The following is an 18,753-nucleotide window of genomic DNA, read 5'->3' on the forward strand; positions in this document are numbered from 1 at the left end:
TCCTAATGAAAAACTTCCTGGCTTCTAGGATTGCTACTCTCATTGGGGTCGCTCCGATTTAATCAAAATCCAGTAAGTCACAGGCAGATACTAGACGTTTTACTGACCCTTTCCTCCCATGCTTTTCGCACTCCCCCGTCTCCGTCTTCCCCTTTCTTTCTTTTAGCGAAGGAAGAAGACAGACAACTGCTTAACCTCCATACCACATCCGATTTTTTTTTTTTCTGGCACCTGGTGACCATCAGGAAAACCTGATCAACTTGAAAGGGTCGTTTCCCCGATCACCTCCGGAGTTGGAGAAATGATTTCACTCCAACTTGATCCATGGGATTTAAGAAAGGGAGCGTGCGCTCCCAAGCACAAACAGGAAAGCCTTACATCACGGAGTGGCGTGGGGAGGAGTCTGCGGCGCCCTCGCTCGCTGCTCGCGAGCTGCGCTCCCTTTGTGGCCCGAGTGGCGCGCACCGGCGGCAGCGGGGGCAGCGCGGCGCGTGTCTGTGCTGTGAGCGCGGCGGCCGCGCGGCCCGGGGGCTGGGGGCGTCGCGAGCTGAGCCCCGCCGAGACCGCGTTGGCCTGGGAGCAGGGCGCATCATGCCGCGTCCCCGTACCGAAGGGAACACTGAGAATGAAATTGCTTTGGCAAGCTAAAATGGTAACGAGATCTCTCTGCCTTCTCCCAAGGCTTCTCTGCTGGGGAATCTTCTCCCGCTTTCTCTGGGCGTGTTTTGGACTCACTCGGAGTGAACGGAGCAATCCGACCCCCGGCTTGTGAGCTCAAGCTTTCTCCCTCTGCTTTGTATGCCTTCCTCGCTGCGTGTCTTCTCCCTTTCCGCGATACCTACCCTCTCCGCAATTGCCTTTGGTGTGTCTGGGGCAGATGTAGGTCCGGAAAGGAGAACTTTTAAGGGAAAAGAACTGGTCGTCCGCGTGAACCGCGGAGCGCTTCTGTGTCCCAGCGGCTCCAACACAAAGTTTAGCTGGGGACGTGGAAATCCAGGGAGTCCGTGTACACACCTTCTGCTTGCTTTTTCTGCACTTGCCAGATGATTTTATGGAAATAAAAACTTTCCACCCCCTGCTAACTTTTTGGGTCCCCAAACAATAAGAGGAGAAAAAGGCATGGGAAGCGTTTGACTTCTAAAGGACTGAGGACTTGGCATTTTAAATGCTTGTTTGTGTCTGAGTTTAAAAGGCAGTTTGCTCAAATAACTGAGCCACTTATAAAAGTGCAAACTTTTTCTGCCAATGAATTATTTTTCCTTTCACTTAAGGAGGAAAAGTTAATCAGGACTAAACCACAGTTTCTTTTTTTCTGAGAAAGAAAAAAAAAAGATTAAAAAAAAAAAGCCTATTTAAGATACGTGAGCGAGTCTAGGAAAAATAACTAAATGGAAAAGTCCGGGGATTCTGATACCACAGGAAAGGGCTGGGGGCCAAGAAAATCTCAGCATTCCCTGTATCACAGTGTGTCTTGTATTGCTCTGATTGTAATATTTATTTTGAACAGCCCATCTTGTGCCCTGAGTGCTGGGTAAGCAGCAAAGCAGCTGGGACAGATTGTGGTTAGCAGAGAGAGGGAAAAAAAAAATACTCTTTTTCTTTCTCTTTATCCCATCCCTTGGCAGAGCTCGATTCAGGACTGGGGTGAAGAGGTAGAGGAAGGAGCTGTTTACCATGTCACCCTGAAAAGAGTCCAGATTCATCAAGCTGCCAATAAAGGAGCAAGGTGGCTAGGGGTGAGTAAAGCTGCAGAGAGTGTGAACTTCGGAGTTCCAGTGTGTGTTGTTCTGTGAATATCGTTATTATTTGGCACAGGCACGCTTTTTCCCCCCCTCTTCGCTTTTGGCCCTAGAAAGGAAACTGCCAATGACCCAGTATTTGCACTAGCTGTACAGGTCTGTTTTTGTACTTAGTGTTTTCCACAGCATCTTCCTTAGGTTCGTCAATAATTCAGAACCTCTTAGAAACATCTTGAGGTATCTGGCTAGTAGAGTGGGAGTGGAAGGGCAGAAGGTGACACAGAGTCACGGGACCGGAAAGCAGCACTCTGATAGACAAGAGCCACAAGCAGCTTTGCCCAGATGGCACCCTTTTCTCTCCTGGTCCTCCCCCTGCTGATGCCAGCAGCCCCAGTTCTACTCCTGCACGTTTATGAAGGACCCAGAATGCTCAGGGGACAGACCATGTCAAATCTGCTTCCTGGGGGAGGTGGCACATTTCCCACTGTCACCTCCTTTCTGCGGCCCCTGGCCTGTGAGGAGGCAGATGCGTGCTCGGTGCCCATGGCTTCACAGGTAGAGTGCGCAGAGTAGAGTGCTGGGCCTTTGCAGAAATGCTGCCTCCACAGGCAAGATTTTTTTCTGAGATTCTTACACGTTGTTATCGCCTAATAGATCCTTCAGCACATCCCAAAGAGAGGGGATGCGGGGAAATGGAAAGCTTGGCGGCAGGATCACTACCTGAGCAAACACGGACATGTGGAAGAACAAAGGAATTCTTGATCTGGAGATAGAAGTAATCCTCAGAGGGAACAGGGAGAGGTGACACAGAGAGCCTTGCGAAAGAAAATAGTGGTCAGCTGAATAGAGGGGATGCATGTCATTTCCCAGGCCCTATCCTAGCCACACTCAGGCTTCAAAGCAATGAAGATTGTCCCCTTGCAATCAGTCTTAACTGGCTTTGGGGTTCAGAACATTCTGAGTGTTTGGAGAAGCATTCAAAGGTGGGGTATGAAGGACAGGAAACAAAACTGCTCAGGGCTTCCCAGGAAGACCAGAGGCAACGTAGGACCTGTGACTACTAGAGGTTAAGGCAGGATGGCCAGCAGCAGTGAGTTCCTCTGCTACAGGCCTGTTGGTTTGCCGACACAGGCCTTCATGGCGTGAGCTGCCCTAGCTGGTTCAACTCAGGTCTTCCCTGCTCTGTCCTTTGGGCCGAGGTCCCAAAACACAGAGTAAATTTTTAGAAAATTTTTAGGCCCCATCTGCAGGTGTGGCCTGACCTGAGGTCTTCACCGAACAGGTAGGTACCTTACTCAGAATATGATTCTAAAATGAGGTACCTCACCAGTAAGCCAGATAGGGAAAGAAGCACGAGAATTTTGACAAATCATCACTTTGTTTCTGGTGGTTGTGTCTATATGCATTTTATTTAAATGTGGTGTTGCTGTGGCTTGGACTGCCCGGATATTTCAAAATGATTCATAGGTTCTGAACCAGCTGCCTTCAAAAGCGTTGTTGCATTTTCTGATGCCGGGTTGTTCCTCTCTTTCTAACAAGACTGATGTTGCTTGGGTGACAGTTTTAGTTTTAAGCCAAACACAATAGCAGTGAATGAGTAAGTCATGGGGAAGTGGAGGGGTTGCCTCTGTCGGCCCCAAACACACAACTTATGGTTCATTTAGATGTTCACAGTTATTTAGTAATTCTCACAGACTGTTCTGTTCACTGGGCTCCATTTCTCTCCCCCCCCCCTTCCAGTGCTTTCAGATTTATACAGAGTGTAGAGATAGTCCATCAGAGATTTAGCAATAGAGCTGAGCTATTGAGACGGAGGATAACATGAAAAGATTGCTTCTAGCTCGTGGAGGAATCTGTCTCTTGCCTCTCATTTCACCAAAGCGTGATTTGCTGCTACCGCCCAGTCCTCAGGAGCGCCTCTTAGGAACTCGCCACCTCTGATCCTGCTCGGTTTTTTTTGTCTTAGGTGTTCTGTGGGGAAGGTCTGTTTTTGTCCTTGGAAATTCCAGACTTAATTAAATGTGACTCAACCCACTGAGCCATAGCAATTGCAAAACCTTTCTCTTTAGGATTCAGTGGCTTCTCCATATTTGTTTCCCTACATTCCAGTAACCCTTTCAGAAGACTTCAAAGCAACCAGTTTTAGAGTGAATTAGAGACTGAGGTGACGACAACCTTCTGGGGAAGGTGGCACTGTGATTATATCTTTTTTTCCCCACCCCGCATGAGGAAACTAAAGCCCAGAGAGGTTAAATGGCTTGCCAGGCTCACACAGCTAGGAGGCGGTGAAGGCTAGATTCAAACCCAGACGATTAATTCCTTGCTGTCAGGAACTGCCTGGGACCGTAGGCTGCTTCCCATGTAGTGGAAGAGAATGAGAAGAGGCAGGATGCTTATGGTGCTTGCCCTAGACATCGCACCTGGTGCAGGACTCGAGTGATGCAGCCATCTTTTATTTGCATTTTGAATGATACCTTGAGCTACAAGTTGAGATATTTGTTGTGAAGATGTATATCTTATTGCTAAGCTCCCTGTTTTGGATGCGTGAAGTATGGCACACCAAAGATACGTACGACGTTACGCAGCACTTGAGGGTGAGCAGAGCTCTCATTACACGTCTGTAAGACTTGTTCAAAAAGCCACAAAGGCTGAGTACAATTTGGGTATTTTCTAGTCCTCAGACCTCAAAACATAACTAAGATTCAGTTTTGGGAAGGATAGCAAATTGATTCCACGTCCTTAGGGCATTGTTTTTTGTTTGTTAAATTTTGTGTTCCGTTGACCTTTTGAAGTAACCTCCTCTCCCCTCTCCAACCTCCCATCCTGCTTTGGTTGTAAAATATACAACTAAGTATGGCCCAGGCAGGCTCTACTTATATATGCAGCTGTGGCTTTGCCCATTGACAGTGAGGTTGTGTTGGACAACTTTGAAAAACCAAATATTTTTGAAATACTGACCCAGTTTTCCCTTTGCATTAACGTCTTAGACTGGGATAATTTTACTGGGCTATAGCCCTCAAAGAAAAATGGCCCCCGTTATGTCAGCATCATCAAATCTCAGGATTGGAGGAGTCATTAAAAATTAATTTCACCCAACCATTCAGTTAGCTTATAGAATGTCCAGTGATTTTTTGGAAGGGCAAATGGTCAAAACTTAACTATTTTTCTTTGGTCACAGCATTGTGGTTATACATTGACAAGATATGTAGAAGTGACTTAAGAAAATACCAATATTTTCTGGAAGCAGAAAGTGCACCATTTTAGGAAGAATACCCAAATGGACAGAGGAAAAGGTTCTGACTCTTAGAGAAGGGGCATTGGTGTCGAGCCAAGTCTGCTCTCTTTAGAATAGGACAGACACAGGGTCCAGAAAAATATGTCAAACCTGAGGTAAGTTCAAATTGGGGATATTTGCTTCACAAGCAGGATTGGTAGGGCTGGGTCACCTCTGCAAGGTTTGTGGGGAGTGGAATGGTTTGGGGAGAGTCACGTGGCTTTTCTCAGTTGCCCTTTTTTGTGGTTATGTGGTCCTCGTGGTGGGGGCCCAGTACCTCCCTTCCCTACGTCCCATATTTATCACACTGTCTCCCACATAGGCTCTTGCTGGGAGGCTGGTAAAGACAGTGGAATAGGACAGGAGAAAGCAAAATATCTTCAGGAAAAAAAGGAACTGGAACGCTGTCGTAGAACCCAGCATTTAGGGTGACTTGTGGCCAGTCCGTGGGTTATATGGGGGCAGTGGTATGATAATCACTTGTCACATCTGGATTGAGACGTTGATTCTCACTTGGACACACTATTTGGATTGACTCCAACTGGTGTTCTGGTGGTTTTGCTGTCGGTATGGACTTCAAATGGCATACAGTTCCTCAAGTTTTCAACTGACTTCACTTCGAGGAAGCTTCGCTGATTTCCCAAGTCCGGAGGAGGTATCCCTTCTGTGTGTTCCAGAAGCATTCTCCATCGCTCTGTCATGCATTTACGTCCCTCTGTTGTAATTGCCTGTTTATTTGTTTCTGTCCCCCACTGGTCTGTCAGCTTGGTGAAGTGGGAACTGTGGCCACCTAGTTGGCTTTATCCCTTTTTGGGAGACTAATATTGTCTTGGTAAATGTGAGTGTATGATTGTGCCTCGTTTAAAACAAAATCAGCACGAAGACATTAGCTTATAAAGAAGAGGAGGGGAGTGTGGGAGTGAGAAAAACCAATTAGGTAATGATTACAGCTATTTTACATCCTTTCTGGAACAAAGCAGGGCATAAACAATGGTAGTGATTATTCATTTTTAGAAAAAAAGAAGTCACGGCAGTGAAGTAGCTAGAGAATGCTCCAGTGCCTTCTAAAAGCAAGAGGTCCGCTTGTACTTGTCTCATTGCTGAATGTTGAAGAAAGAAAGGCAGTACATGAGTTAAAGAGTGTTGGCGAGCATTATAATTATGTGTGGTTGGAAAGCTCAGGAGCAGGATTTTAGAACTGTAAGGAGATAAGCCCTCGAGGAGCCCTTAGTTTATAGTTGGCCATCCTTGGTTTCATCGAGGAGAACTGGCCCTTGGGTTGCGTTATTCTTGTCTCTGGGAATGTTTAATTTAGGCTTTAGAAAGTAAATTTCAAAAGTTAGTAACCTAACCATCTGTAAATGAACCAATTGGTATGATTCATTTTGACCTTGGGAACATGTTTCTAAAGTAATCCAATATGGTAGCCTACACCAATCAAGAAAATAACAGTCAATTTCAGTTCTCTGAGCTAGTTGGGTCTTTCCACTGTTTTCAAAACCTGTTGGGATCTGTGTAAGGAGTATGTAGCATGTTATCAAGAAAATCCACTTCAGTTCATCCGTCCAGGGGACATCTAATCAAGTTCAAAATACATGTCTGCCCTCAGCAAATACATAACAGCATAAATGTAAGAGGCACTGTAACTCCTTATGCTTAAAGTATACATTCTGATAAATCAATGTTATAAGCATATTTCATTCCTATTTCCATGAATTATAAAGAAAAAGTTTCTTAGAGTCTTAAATTTAGGAAGAAAAGGAGACTAATAGGGAAATACTGTACCTTTCTCCTAACACTTGGCACTTAGCTGGCATTTGTCACTTCCCTATCCTCCTTATTTTAGTTTCCTCTGTCCATGGCGTGTGTATCTTTTTATGCTTCCCCCTTCTAAATAGTCAGAATCTTACAGTGACTGTCTTATACATCTTACATGAAAACATGCAATGATGAGCTAAAATAAGTAAAACATTTTAATGTCTACCATGGTATACTTTTTATGGAACACAATATATATATTTCTGTGAGCAAAGCAAGGACATTATGGTTAAAAGGGGGAAGATACTAAGCTGCCCCATTCCATTAGAGAAACTCAGCTAGCTAGCGTCTGGTTTGCTGATGGCTGTGGATATCTCCACAGAGTTGAGTTGGAGTCTGGAGTCTTTGGGTCATTTGCTAGTAAACACATCTGGTATGAACTCCCTCAGTACTGCTGCGTGTCTCTCTGAATCTGTGTGACTCTGTCATCTGTATTTGAGTTTGCTAACCTCACTTTCGATAGCGTTCATTTATTCATCAAAAGCCTACTTTGTGCCAGACCCCATGTGCAATCTTGGGAATCCAAAGTAAAAGTAAACAGCCCTTGTTCTTGAAGAATGTACGGGTAGTAAGGGAGAGAGAAACGTGAACTAATTACAGTATATGGTGGTCAGTGTGCGCAGTGCTATATGCGCCGCCGTCTGCACTGCGAGCTCTGGGGAGAGGCGTGCAAATCAGGGAGAATGGGGGCGTGGGCACTCCAGGAAGGCTGCAAGGAAGAGGGGGCCCTTTAGTGGCGAGATGACAGATGAGTAGGAGTTAAATGAGGGCATGTGGGGCACCGGGATGGGGATTTCAGGGAGAGAGCACAGCGTGGGAGAAAGCATGGAGGCTGGACATGAGACCACTGTGTGGGGCCCAGCATGGGAAGAGGGAACGATGCCTGGTGGGAAAGTGACAGGAAAGGAGGCTGGAGAGAAAGGCAGGAGCCATGTCCCTGAGAACCTGGGGTGCTGAGCTGTGGGGTTCGCTTTGTCCTGAATGCTAGGGCAGTCATTGAAGGGCTGTAAGCAGAGTGGCACGGTCGGATTTGCCGTTTAGAAAGATGACTGACAGCTGAGGGCTGGATGCACTGGAAAGGAGCCAGACTGGGATGAGGGAAGGGGCAGTAGGCTACCGTGGTAATGAAGTGAGGAAAGGGATGAGGACCTCCGTGGAAGGTGGCGGCAGAATAAAAGAAGGTGGGAGGGAAGAGTGATGGGTGTGGGGGGAGGAGTCCTGGCACCTGGTTTCAAGGAGCAGGTCAAAAGCCCCTGGCTTTCTGGGTTCAGCAGCATCTCCTTCTCATTGGGTGAAATGTCCTGAGGACTTCAGGTCAGGCTTCCTCTGTATACACACTAGCAAATGCCTCCTTTCTTGTCAGAGGCCCTGCAAAATAACCAGACCCGGCATGTCTGATGTTCAGGCGCAGAGACGAAATCTCAGTTTGCGCTCACTGGGAACAAGGCAGCACCACTGCTTGCTTCTCAGATTCCAGGCGACTTGGAAGAACTGGCTCTTTCTTTCTTTCTTCCTTTCCTTTCCTTTCCTTTCCTTTCCTTTCCTTTCCTTTCCTTTCCTTTCCTTTCCTTTCCTTTCCTTTCCTTTCCTTTCCCTTCCTCCCTCCCTCCCTCCCTCCCTCCCTCCCTCCCTCCCTCCCTCCCTTCCTCCCTCCCTCTCTCCCTCCCTCCCTCTTCTATTTCTCTACAAAGTAAACAAATTGAATCTGGAGGCCATGGAGAGAGAATAAATATGGAACCCACAGGATTGTGATTACAGGTTGTATTTTAGACAACAGCAGTTAAACTTATAATTGCGTTGTTAGGGACATGAGAAATTTTATGGTTAGGTGTCCTGGTCTTTTTCCCTCCCCTACTCAATGTCCCTAAATCCTGACACGCTTTATCTTGCTGCTGGCATCACTGCTCTTGGGGGCTCACCCTGATTGCTAACTCCACTCGTTTTATAAAAGAAAAAACTTGGACGATCTAATGCTTCCCTAGTTTACTGCTACTACAATCTCAATCTCTTCACACACACACACACACACACACACACACAAATTAAAACTTCACATTTTATTTCTCAGGTTTTGGTGCATCTTTGTAATGCCACTCCATGGCTTCTTCTACATAATTGATTAAAGCGTGATCAGTCTTCAGTTTAAAAAAGAATAGAAATAAAGGGAGGGAAGGACGGAGGAAAGGAGGAACAAACTAAGAAAGGAAGGACAAGCTACAACATTAGGTACAAGTCAGCACCTTGGAGGAGGCTCAGGTAGTCCTGTGCAGAGAGAGTCATGTCGTTTACCTCCGATCGTTGTGCCTTAATGTTGCAGAAATACTTGTGCATTTTCACTGACTTGCCTGTGTATTGTGTTCCGATGATTGGCGTTTCTGCCTCGGTTCATCAAAGCCATCTTCTCCTTCATGTCACGCAGTATATGACTTCTAAGAGTAATCCTGGTGGTGGTTGGGGTGGGATGGTGTGTTGTCGGTGGTTTCATTATTTTTCCTCAGCCTCATAGACTCATTACCCTACATTTCCTAGCATTTAAATGCTTGTGCCATCTGTGGTCCATTCATTTGAATTCGTTCCCACACAGTTTCTCTTACCCCATGTACACTCCCCCAGATGTTTTCTGTTTGTGTGCTCTTTTCAGCACGGAATTGGGCAATTCCATTCTTTCCTTTTTTTTGTTTCCTGCTGATTTAAATACCCATTTTCATCTTTTATAAAAATGAAGCCAAGGTGGAGACCTTCCAGTTTCATAATTCTAAAGATAATTTGAAGGCCCGAAACAAGTGTTTTCTGCTAAAAGTAGGATGTCTTATCATATCAACCGTGGTTCTTTGTGACCTTCTTGCTAGTAACTCCTACTGATGTGTCACTTTCATGCCCATAACTTCTGTCACCTCTGGTGATGAAGCTAGAATCTGTGGACAATTTTTAATTACAGAACATTTAATGGACGTAGGTAAAAATAATTGAAACTGGATTAGACATTGGCTAAAAATAAAATGCTTTATTAAAGTCATGACTTTTCCAATTACAATCGCAACACTTGAAATTGTTTATCGAGATAAGTGATGCTCCCAAATAGAAACGTCAGGAAATCAGAAGCATTCGGGTCGTTTGTGAAATACAGGGAAAAGATTTGCTATTTTCTGTGTTAATTACCCAACGCAATGAACGTATCTATTTTACAAATGACTTAGCCAGTGTTAGTAGGGCCCAGAGCCACCAAGCCCTTGCTGGAGAGTTAGACCTCAGTTGGGGCCTTTGCAGGAGCTGATACGTCCCGGTCGCTCATCCTTTTCCAGGGGTGTTTCCAGCAGGAGCCCCAGTTGAGGGAGGGAACCCAGTCCAGTGGTCGAGAGGCTGTGCTTTCGAGCCAGACAGACCTGAATACAAGACTCACGTCCGCCACTTGTGAGCTCGTGGGCTTGAATCCCGATGTTACGTAACCTCTCTAAGCCCGACTTCCTCACCTGTGAAGGGAGGGTAACAGCAGTACCTTCCGGACAGAATTACTGTGAGGTGTGAAGGCGTTACGTACGGAAGGTGCTTGCCGCGTGCCCAGGATATGGTGGGCACCCCCTCACTGAGTGATGGGCTCTCATCAGGACCCCACTTTTGAAGCCTGCCATGGAACCTTGTACAGGCGGGGGTGCCTTTCTTTCATGTACCCCCTGAAGCTTGTGTGTAAACCAGATTGCTCGATTAAGAAACAGTATCAGCAAGACTAGAAGGCATCTTGCTGCTTGCTATCAGTCTCCCGTTTTGCATATCTGGGAGGAAGGGCCACGGCAGGGTTTAGAAGTAATACCTACTGTTGAGTTTTTTCTGTCTGGCTGCCTGTACAGTGAAAGACAAGTTATCACATGGGCTCCAGTATTTCGCATGTCAAATTCCTCAGTTTTCCTATAGAGTTAATTTGTTCTTATTTTTATGCTTTAAAAAACCCTTTACTACTTATCAATGAGCCATATTCTGTCTTCTGTATTTGCTATTTGTGACTGAAAAATGGGAGGTTAGGAAACAATTCTTCTAAAAATTGCCCAGTAAGCGTTATGCTCATCATTCTTCACTGGGCGTAATTTAGGATGTTAGCAAATTGTGCTTGCCGTAACTTTAATCATAACCATAACCATAACTTTCAAATTCTGGACTAAACTGCTTATGTTAAAGTAAAGGTAAAATTTCTCACTGTGTCACATGGTGATCATCTAATGCAAAACTCGAGCCCCAAACTAGGACCTGGCTGACTGGGTCCTGAGGTCGTGACTTTCAGAATGTCACACGACTTTTTAAATCGTCAGTTTTCTCATCTGTGAAATGGGGATAATACTTAGATTTTCCTTCTGCCTCTGGATTTGGTGAGGACCATGTGAGTTAATGTCTATAAAAGTACTTTTTAATGTGTAAATCTTTATACAAATATAAGGATATTCTTAATGTTATTTAACCTGAGGCTTTCTTTTGTTTCTCTCTCCTTACCATCTAAGTGCTGGAGGGTCTGTTCATTAGTCCTGCCTTTCTCCTTTCATCCCAGAGGCCATCTGCTCTTTATTTTTTTTCTTCCCACTTGCTGATTGCCTAAGGATGTCTTCCTGTTCAGTAAGGAGCAGTGTTTCTCTGCCACCACCATTGTCACCTCTGGTATTCTAGGTGCACTGAAAATGCAGACAAGGCTTCTCTCTACAGGTTGGCTATGGGAAAAAGTCCCCCACATTCACAGCGTTCTAAAGACAGATGATGATGCAGTGACTACCTTGCATGTGAAAACTTCCTACGTTCTCTTTCTCATCCTCTCCAGTCTGATTTCTTTTTGAGAGGATAGCTCTTGATTCTCTCTGATGCTTCCTTCTTTCTAGTACTTTTAATTTGTTGCAGAGAAGGATGATAAAGTTAACACACCAAGGAATGGAAAGTGCTTCCAGCCTTCCCGAGCTGTTAGAAAATCAAAGCTTGGTTTGGGGCCAAATCCTGATGTGGGACTTGAACTCATGACCTAATGCCAGAGGCAAGAATGTTGCCAGCCGACCCACACTGACCTTCCTAAGATGTAGGCATCTGCAGGCCTGCCTTTGAGTAGTCCTATTGTTGCTTTCTGTGTTTTCTTTTCTTTCAGTCTTTTCCTACCACGTTCCTGGCTTCCCTGTTAGCAATTGAATGTTAGTTTTAAGATCTATTTTTCTCACTGTCTTTCCGTTTGCTTATTACAGTTGCTTCCTTCTTGCTTTCCATTTCTCCTGGGTGAGTTCCTTTTTTTGTTCCTGTTCCTTCCTGTCCTTCATCTGGATTAAAAATAGTCTCCAGGGCCTCTGGCTGTTTGCCCACGAATCTGACCTTCCTTCTATTCGTATAGGGTCCCCCTGAGTGTCTTAAGATCCTTTCCTGCTCTCTTAAGATACTCGAATCCCTTCATCCTTTGCCGGCCATTTGCGCCTGTTTTCGGCCGGCTTATGGGGCTCACTGACCCTTGGACTCAGAGCTGTAACTGAAAATTAAATCTCTTGTACAAAGACACTAAGTGATTTGCTCACGTCAAGTGTTACTGACAGACACTGAATTGTGTCTGCATCTGCTGACTCTGTGTGGTGCTAAAGGAGAAGGAAAACTTATATACTGGCTCCAGGGCCATGTTTCACAGTCATCTGTTTGCACAGTGGAGCCCCAGTACCCAGCTTTCATCCAACATGCTGCTGTGGGTATGCTGGAGGGACCTGAAGCCCTCCTGCTCCCACAGCGGTGCTTCTCAGGGAGCTGAAGTCCACTACAGTGTTTCTTCAGGAACATTCTCTGGCTAGAGTTGGAGGATTATGATATCCTTCACCAAAATGACTTTCTAGCCAACGTTAACCTAGGCAATCCACAAATGAGTGTCTGCTTGAGGGACAAAGGCTTGTAAAACTTGAGATGACCGGGCAGAAAGAGCTGATGGCAGCAGCTCTGGGTTCAGCCTCTAGACCTCTTCTGTTTAGAGTTACAGCCGAAGGGTTGATGATACTCCTCCATGTGGCAGAAGAAGGTTTGAAAGGTTTCCTTCCTTCCATCTGCCCCTCCGCTCCCTGTGTGGTTATGTCTCCAGGAAGAGAACTAGCCCGATTCTCAGCCGAGAACCCAGAGCTGTGGATTTCATGAATCATAGTGAGTGCAATCCATGTTTGTGTGCAGCTCTGACTGTCTCGTGTCACTGCTGATGCCATTGTATCAGCCCGCAGTACTTTTCTGCTCACTGACTGACTGGTGAACTCCTCCTTACCTTTCAAGTCCCAGCTCAAATGTCATCTTTACTCTTCTACTTTTCCCGACCCCTGTTCTGTAGTAATTACCCTTTTATCTTGGTCTCTTTAGCACTTTCCCAAAAGCTCTCCTACAGCTCTTATCACACTATCCTTTTACTTTTTCTTTTTTATATTTCTCTTTGTCCTGTTTGTTTGAGTGCCTCAAGGGCGGGGACTATTGTTCATCAATCTTTGTATTCTTATCACCTGGGACCACATGTGAGCCATAAATGGTACTCAGTAAGCACTTATAAATTGTTTGACTTTGTCTCTATTATAAAATATGTATCGTTGTGACTTTTTTTGCTATTTGGTAATGTAAATCTCATTATTTCAAATAACAGGGAAAATATTGAGTAAGTAAGCTAGGTGTAATTTATATTTTACACTTCAACGAATGACACAATAAAAAAAGGAAAATGCTGCTTTTGCCTTACCTTTGAAGTCATGGCTTGATCTACATATTCCATGATCTCATGAAAACTGTCTTAACGATGATGGTGACCTCTACAGATGGGATGGCATGATATTTAGAGTTAATCCATTGGCTTCTTAGTGACATGTAGGTTTGAGTCATGGGTCAGGAATAGACTCAATTTCTGCTTTGAATTCCAAAGTTCTGTTAACAGTTTTCACAAATTTTATTCTCTCACACATGAGGGCTGCAGTTCCCTTCCAGCTTGTATTAATCCAGTATCAGGCCAGTTTGGCTTTGCTCTGCATAACACATTTTTGCAAAGGGATTTGACACCCTTCTGCATATAACGACGAAGCTTCTTTGAGACTTTGGTGGCAGGCTTGTTGTGTAGGGCACTTCCTGGGGGTGTGCTCCTCTGTGCCAGGATTCATTGGCAAAAAGGGACTTAAAAGTAAGCGACATAAATTATGTAATATTATCTGGATGCTTTTCACTTTTCATTAGTAAAACTCAACTCTCTTCGTTCTCTTGCCTTCTTGAACGTTCCTCCGCTCTATGGCCTTTCATTCTGAACACTTTAATTTCTACTTTAGGCAAAATGTAAAGCCTATGCTGGAAGTTTTCAGAATTCTGTTATTAGGTGGTTTCTATCCTGTTGTTAGATGTATTCGTTCAGACTGTTCCAGTGTAATTGGCTCTGTTAAAATCAAGTTTTCTAACTGCTTCTGACCCTTCTTGCCTTTTGGCTGAGCGTGTTTTCCTTACCTATTTCTTTGGCATATTATTTGGGATTCAATGGCACATATGTTTGCTTTGGAAAAGAAGGAAGAACTTTTTATAAGCAATGTTATTCTTAAAGGAGTGATGCAACAACATTATACATATTTTTTTTAAAAGAAGAGAAAAAAATCACCCATAATCCTACTGCTGTAACATGGGTCTTTAAACTTTTGCTTTTTATCTCCCAATCTTTGTTCACTGGCACACATTTTTAACATAGTTGCAATCATGCTATTTACTCAGTTTTGTAATCAGCAAAGACACAGCTTTCAGAACAATTCTCTAAAAGTTACTTTCTCCTTTGGATCTTTTGTGACATTTGTTATATTTCTGATGTTGCAGACAAAAGAATGCATTTGGACATTGTGTTTGAGATGTTTCACAGTGTTCATGCTTCTTGTCGTTTGTTAACAAACCTCATTTCTGTTTTTTTTTCCTTGTGAAACCTCCCATTCTGTGTCTGGACTATAGCGCTTTCATGGGGAGGGAGCCTAACAGTACAGTAGATGAGGGCAGGCAAGTGAATGTGCAGTGCAATTCAGCAGGAGTGGATGGTGACTCCTTCTGCTGGGCACCCCTGTGGGTCCTGCTGTCCTTGGCAGATATGGGGAGACCACAACTCTCTAGGACTACCCTGTTCAGTATGGTCGCTACTAGTCACGTGTGCCTATTGAGCACTTGAAATGTGGCCAGTCCAAATGGAAGTGTTCTGTATATATAAAATTCATACCAGGTTCGAAGACTTAGTATGAAGAAAATAATGTAAAATAGCTCAGTAATTTTCCGTAGTGATCACATGTTGAAATGATAATATTTTGATATAATGGACTAAATGAACTATATTGTTAAAAATAATTTCATCTGATTCTTTTCACTTTATTTTTCATGTGGCTACTAGCAAATTTAAAATTATACATTGTGGCTGGCATTGTATCTCGCATGGACAGTGTTGCTCTTGGACCTTGCATTTCAAAATGCACGGGGTAGTGACTCGTTGGTTCTGAAATCCATTTAGTGGGTCAAAAATCAGATTTTGAAATTGGAACAGGATGGAATAGAAAATATCAGAATGGCATCATAGGGAAACATTTTGTTTCAAATAGGTGCCTGTGTGTACTGAGTCACGTGTAGAATGTATCTTTGTCTTTTTCCCTTGAATCATAGTTAAAAAATTTGATAGTCACTGTTTGGCAGTGGTCAGGCTTAATCTAAAGCATTACCAGGCTGGGACCAGAAACACCATATAGATTTTAGGTCCGGTTGGTGGAAGGTCTTCTGGAACTCTTCAACTAAACCAGACAATGAACCTGAACATTGGTGTACATTTGAACAGCGGTAACTCTCCAGGAGACTCCCGGGGTGAAGGGTGAACCAAGGATGAGTACGACTCTGTCCACTGAAGGCTAGACTTGTGTGCTCGGCACTAAAGTGTCCCTTGAACCCCGGACTCACTTCTGTCTGATTTGTCACCGCTTGAAGACTTCTTCAGAAGTAGCTCATGAGTGGCGATAGTTTCTGAGAAGCAGGGTGGTTTATTACTGACCTTGGAGCCAGGCTGGGTTGAACAAGGGTTCCCTCTGACCCCGAGGTCCTCCACCCAGCATCTCCTGTTCAAACCACAAGAGGCTGTACAGGAATCTAGGATCACGTCAGTCCTCGACCCTCCTGACAGAAAACATGTCCTCACAGTACACAAGATGGGGAGGGGAAAGTCACCGGGGCTATGCTTTTGGCTGGATTCTAAATAAAGGACATTCAAGCCACGGGGCAGGGGACGCAGGGGGTGGGGGGGTAGGGAAGGGGCCCTTGAAAAATGAAGTTTATGGGGTTGCATGGGCCTTGTATTTATTCTGACAGTTGTAAAAATTCTTTTGGGCTGACCCATTTTTCCTTTCTTAATTAAAAAAAAAAATCTGGCAGGCAAGAGTAAGAAATGTAAAACATGTGACTAATGCTTAGACTTTTTCTTCTGGAGCCAGATTCTTTAAAATTATACCTTAGACATGCTTGATGTTTTAAAACACAATTGCCCACAAAAGCCACCAAACATTTCTTTCGGAAACTTGTAGACTTAGACGGCGTTCATTGTTAGGAAAGAGCCCCCAGATACACTATTTAGCCATTAGTGAGCCGAAATCTTTGGAGATTTGGCCTCGGTGAATTAGGTTACCCTAGGAACTGGCAGAGAGCCAGGCAGCCTTTCACCTCGATTTTGCTTGAGTATTTCCAGTCCTGTTGGTAGTCACCCAGAATTTTTGAGGGAGTTAGACCAAATGATCTTTAAGCTCCCTTTTACATGAAAAGTACCGTGATTCCAATGATGGACCAAATCGGCAATCAGGAACTGTAGTTATGGTGACCTCTTGTTGTCCAGTACTTTTCACTCATCATTCATTCATTCACTTATTCATTCAAATTTGAGTCCCTCCCATGTGCCAAATTTGGTTCTCAGCCTTTGTGGGAAAGTCGAAACTTTAGAGCACTGATCACAGTGTCTTTGAGGGCCTCCAAAGTCTAGTTTCAGTCTCCCTGTCTGGTGTTACTTCTTGTGTCTTTCCTTTACAATATTCCACACTTCAGCCTCACTAGACGGCCTTTCTGTCCTGGGGTCTTTTTCCCCCACTGTTGCCTCTGTCTGAAATGGCCTCCTTTCCCCAAATCTCCTTCTGTTTACATTCCAGCCACCACTCACATTCCACTTCACGTGCCACTTCTTCCACATGTCAATCCAGTTTCCAAAATGGTGGTAAATTATCCTTTTCTGACCTCAAAGTCTTTTGTCCTTTTCTTGTGACACCACATGTAATCTTCTGTGAGGTTGAACTGTATGAGATTACCAGATTTGTATGTTAAACATTGTTGGATATTGGCAATTTCATATGGTTCTTTTTAATAGAAAGAGTGTTCATTTATGGAACTCACATTAGGTCTCTTTGCAAATGTAAACACTCAGGATTGATGTTCAGCTAAGATTCCTTGGTCTTTTTAATTTTTGTAATATTAATTATTCTAAAACTAAGTCTCATTTACCTTGGAGAGTTGGTTTAAAAAATTTAATGTAGAAGATGTTTATTTTTCAATTTAATTTTGTTAGTCTTAGTTCTTTTTGCCCAAATCTTCTAAAATTCTGATTCAGTAAGCGAATGTGATCAGCTATAACTTTCAATTCAGTTTAATGAGGTTCTATTCAATTATCCACTTCGCTTATGATTTCATCAACATGACCAAAGGCAAAACTCTGTGTTGTATCGCTGAAGACATTCCTTGCTCCTATCAGTACCCACTAGTTACCATTGCTTCACCGTTCGGCATTCCTTGACTGTTTGATTTGGATCCAAATCTAGCCAGCTCTACAACTGTTCAACTCATGGACCTCCATTGTATCTATAAAGATCTAAGGAGAGAGTCATTGGAATGTTCTTTTAAATCTACGAACATCATCTCTGTAGCATTCCATGTTGCTCGCCTGGGGTCAGAATAGGATGGAAAGTTAGAGCGATAGGATTTTGTTTTTCTCAGTGGTTTCATGATCGCTCCTGGTCATCATTACTTACAAACCATCTGGGATATTGCAACAGTGGTTGGCAGGCAAACCAGTCCTTCATTTCCAGTTACCATAATTCCTGTCTGAAAATCGGTATTTTTGTTGTTGTCATTGTCAGCCTTTAGACACTTCGATGACTCTATGGTTCTGTGGAGATTCCATTAATCAATATTGTGATTACACCTCTGCTTCTTTCAGTGTCCTTTCAGATTATTTACCTGGCTCTGGAGACATGAGATCACTTAAAGGACAAAGGCCTTTCTTACTACCACCTTCTCTAGCTTGGGCTCTAGTTTCCTCCTCACCACGTTGGTCCTACCCTTTCCAGTTTGAAGATCATTTTCCTTGATAGTGAAGATAGAAGCATAGACGGGTGAAGTAGTTCTCTTTTCTCTCTGTTATCAGTTAACGTTACCCCACCTATCAGCAGTGAGCCGCTCCCTTCCTCATTCTTGCTCCTAATGTAGCTTAAACAAAGCTCTTTTACTTGACCTAAGTGTTTTCACAAGTCTCCATTCATTATGACTCTTCATTTTCATGTTACCATGCTTTTAGGTATGTGCTGCCCTAAGTATACAGCCTTAATTATGGGACCTTTTTTCTGTCTCTAACAATGGGGCGTATCTATACAACCACCTTCGTGTCTTCAGATGCTTTCTTTGTTTCACGTCTGAAACATGGGTCCTACCTTTCTTGACTCCTCTTCCCTGTTAGAGAAGGTATATAGTAACTCTGAAAAACCTTGTTTTCCTAACATTTGGAATACATATCTGACATGTATTCCTAGAAGAAAGAAAGAGCAATAGCTGTTGGTGACTGCTGGTACAGTCAGAGGGAGGGGTCAACCATGATTCTAAGGTTTTTGATGTTGAACCAAGAGAATAGTGGTGTCATTCGCAAAAGTGGGGATT

At 43.9% G+C, this 18,753-nt stretch overlaps 1 protein-coding gene across 4 annotated transcripts in view; it reads left to right on the plus strand.

Annotated features, from left to right (window-relative positions):
• RGL1 (ral guanine nucleotide dissociation stimulator like 1) overlaps window positions 1–18,753 on the plus strand; it is a 215,138-nt gene that overhangs the window by 102,951 nt on the left and 93,434 nt on the right. The window contains exons 1-2 of one of the 4 annotated variants that reach the window (XM_033092530.1): window positions 419–652; window positions 1,626–1,736. The exons of 1 other annotated variant lie outside the window; for it this stretch is intronic. In XM_033092530.1, coding sequence (XP_032948421.1) covers window positions 626–652; window positions 1,626–1,736 — 138 coding nt within the window. In that variant the 5' untranslated portion in view covers window positions 419–625. Of the gene's footprint in view, window positions 1–418; window positions 653–1,625; window positions 1,737–18,753 lie in introns of those variants that run through there. 2 more of the 4 variants (XM_033092529.1, XM_033092532.1) reach the window with 2 other exon arrangements.

The sequence above is a fragment of the Rhinolophus ferrumequinum genome, chromosome 22, assembly GCF_004115265.2.
Source record: "Rhinolophus ferrumequinum isolate MPI-CBG mRhiFer1 chromosome 22, mRhiFer1_v1.p, whole genome shotgun sequence".
Lineage (NCBI taxonomy): Eukaryota > Metazoa > Chordata > Mammalia > Chiroptera > Rhinolophidae > Rhinolophus > Rhinolophus ferrumequinum.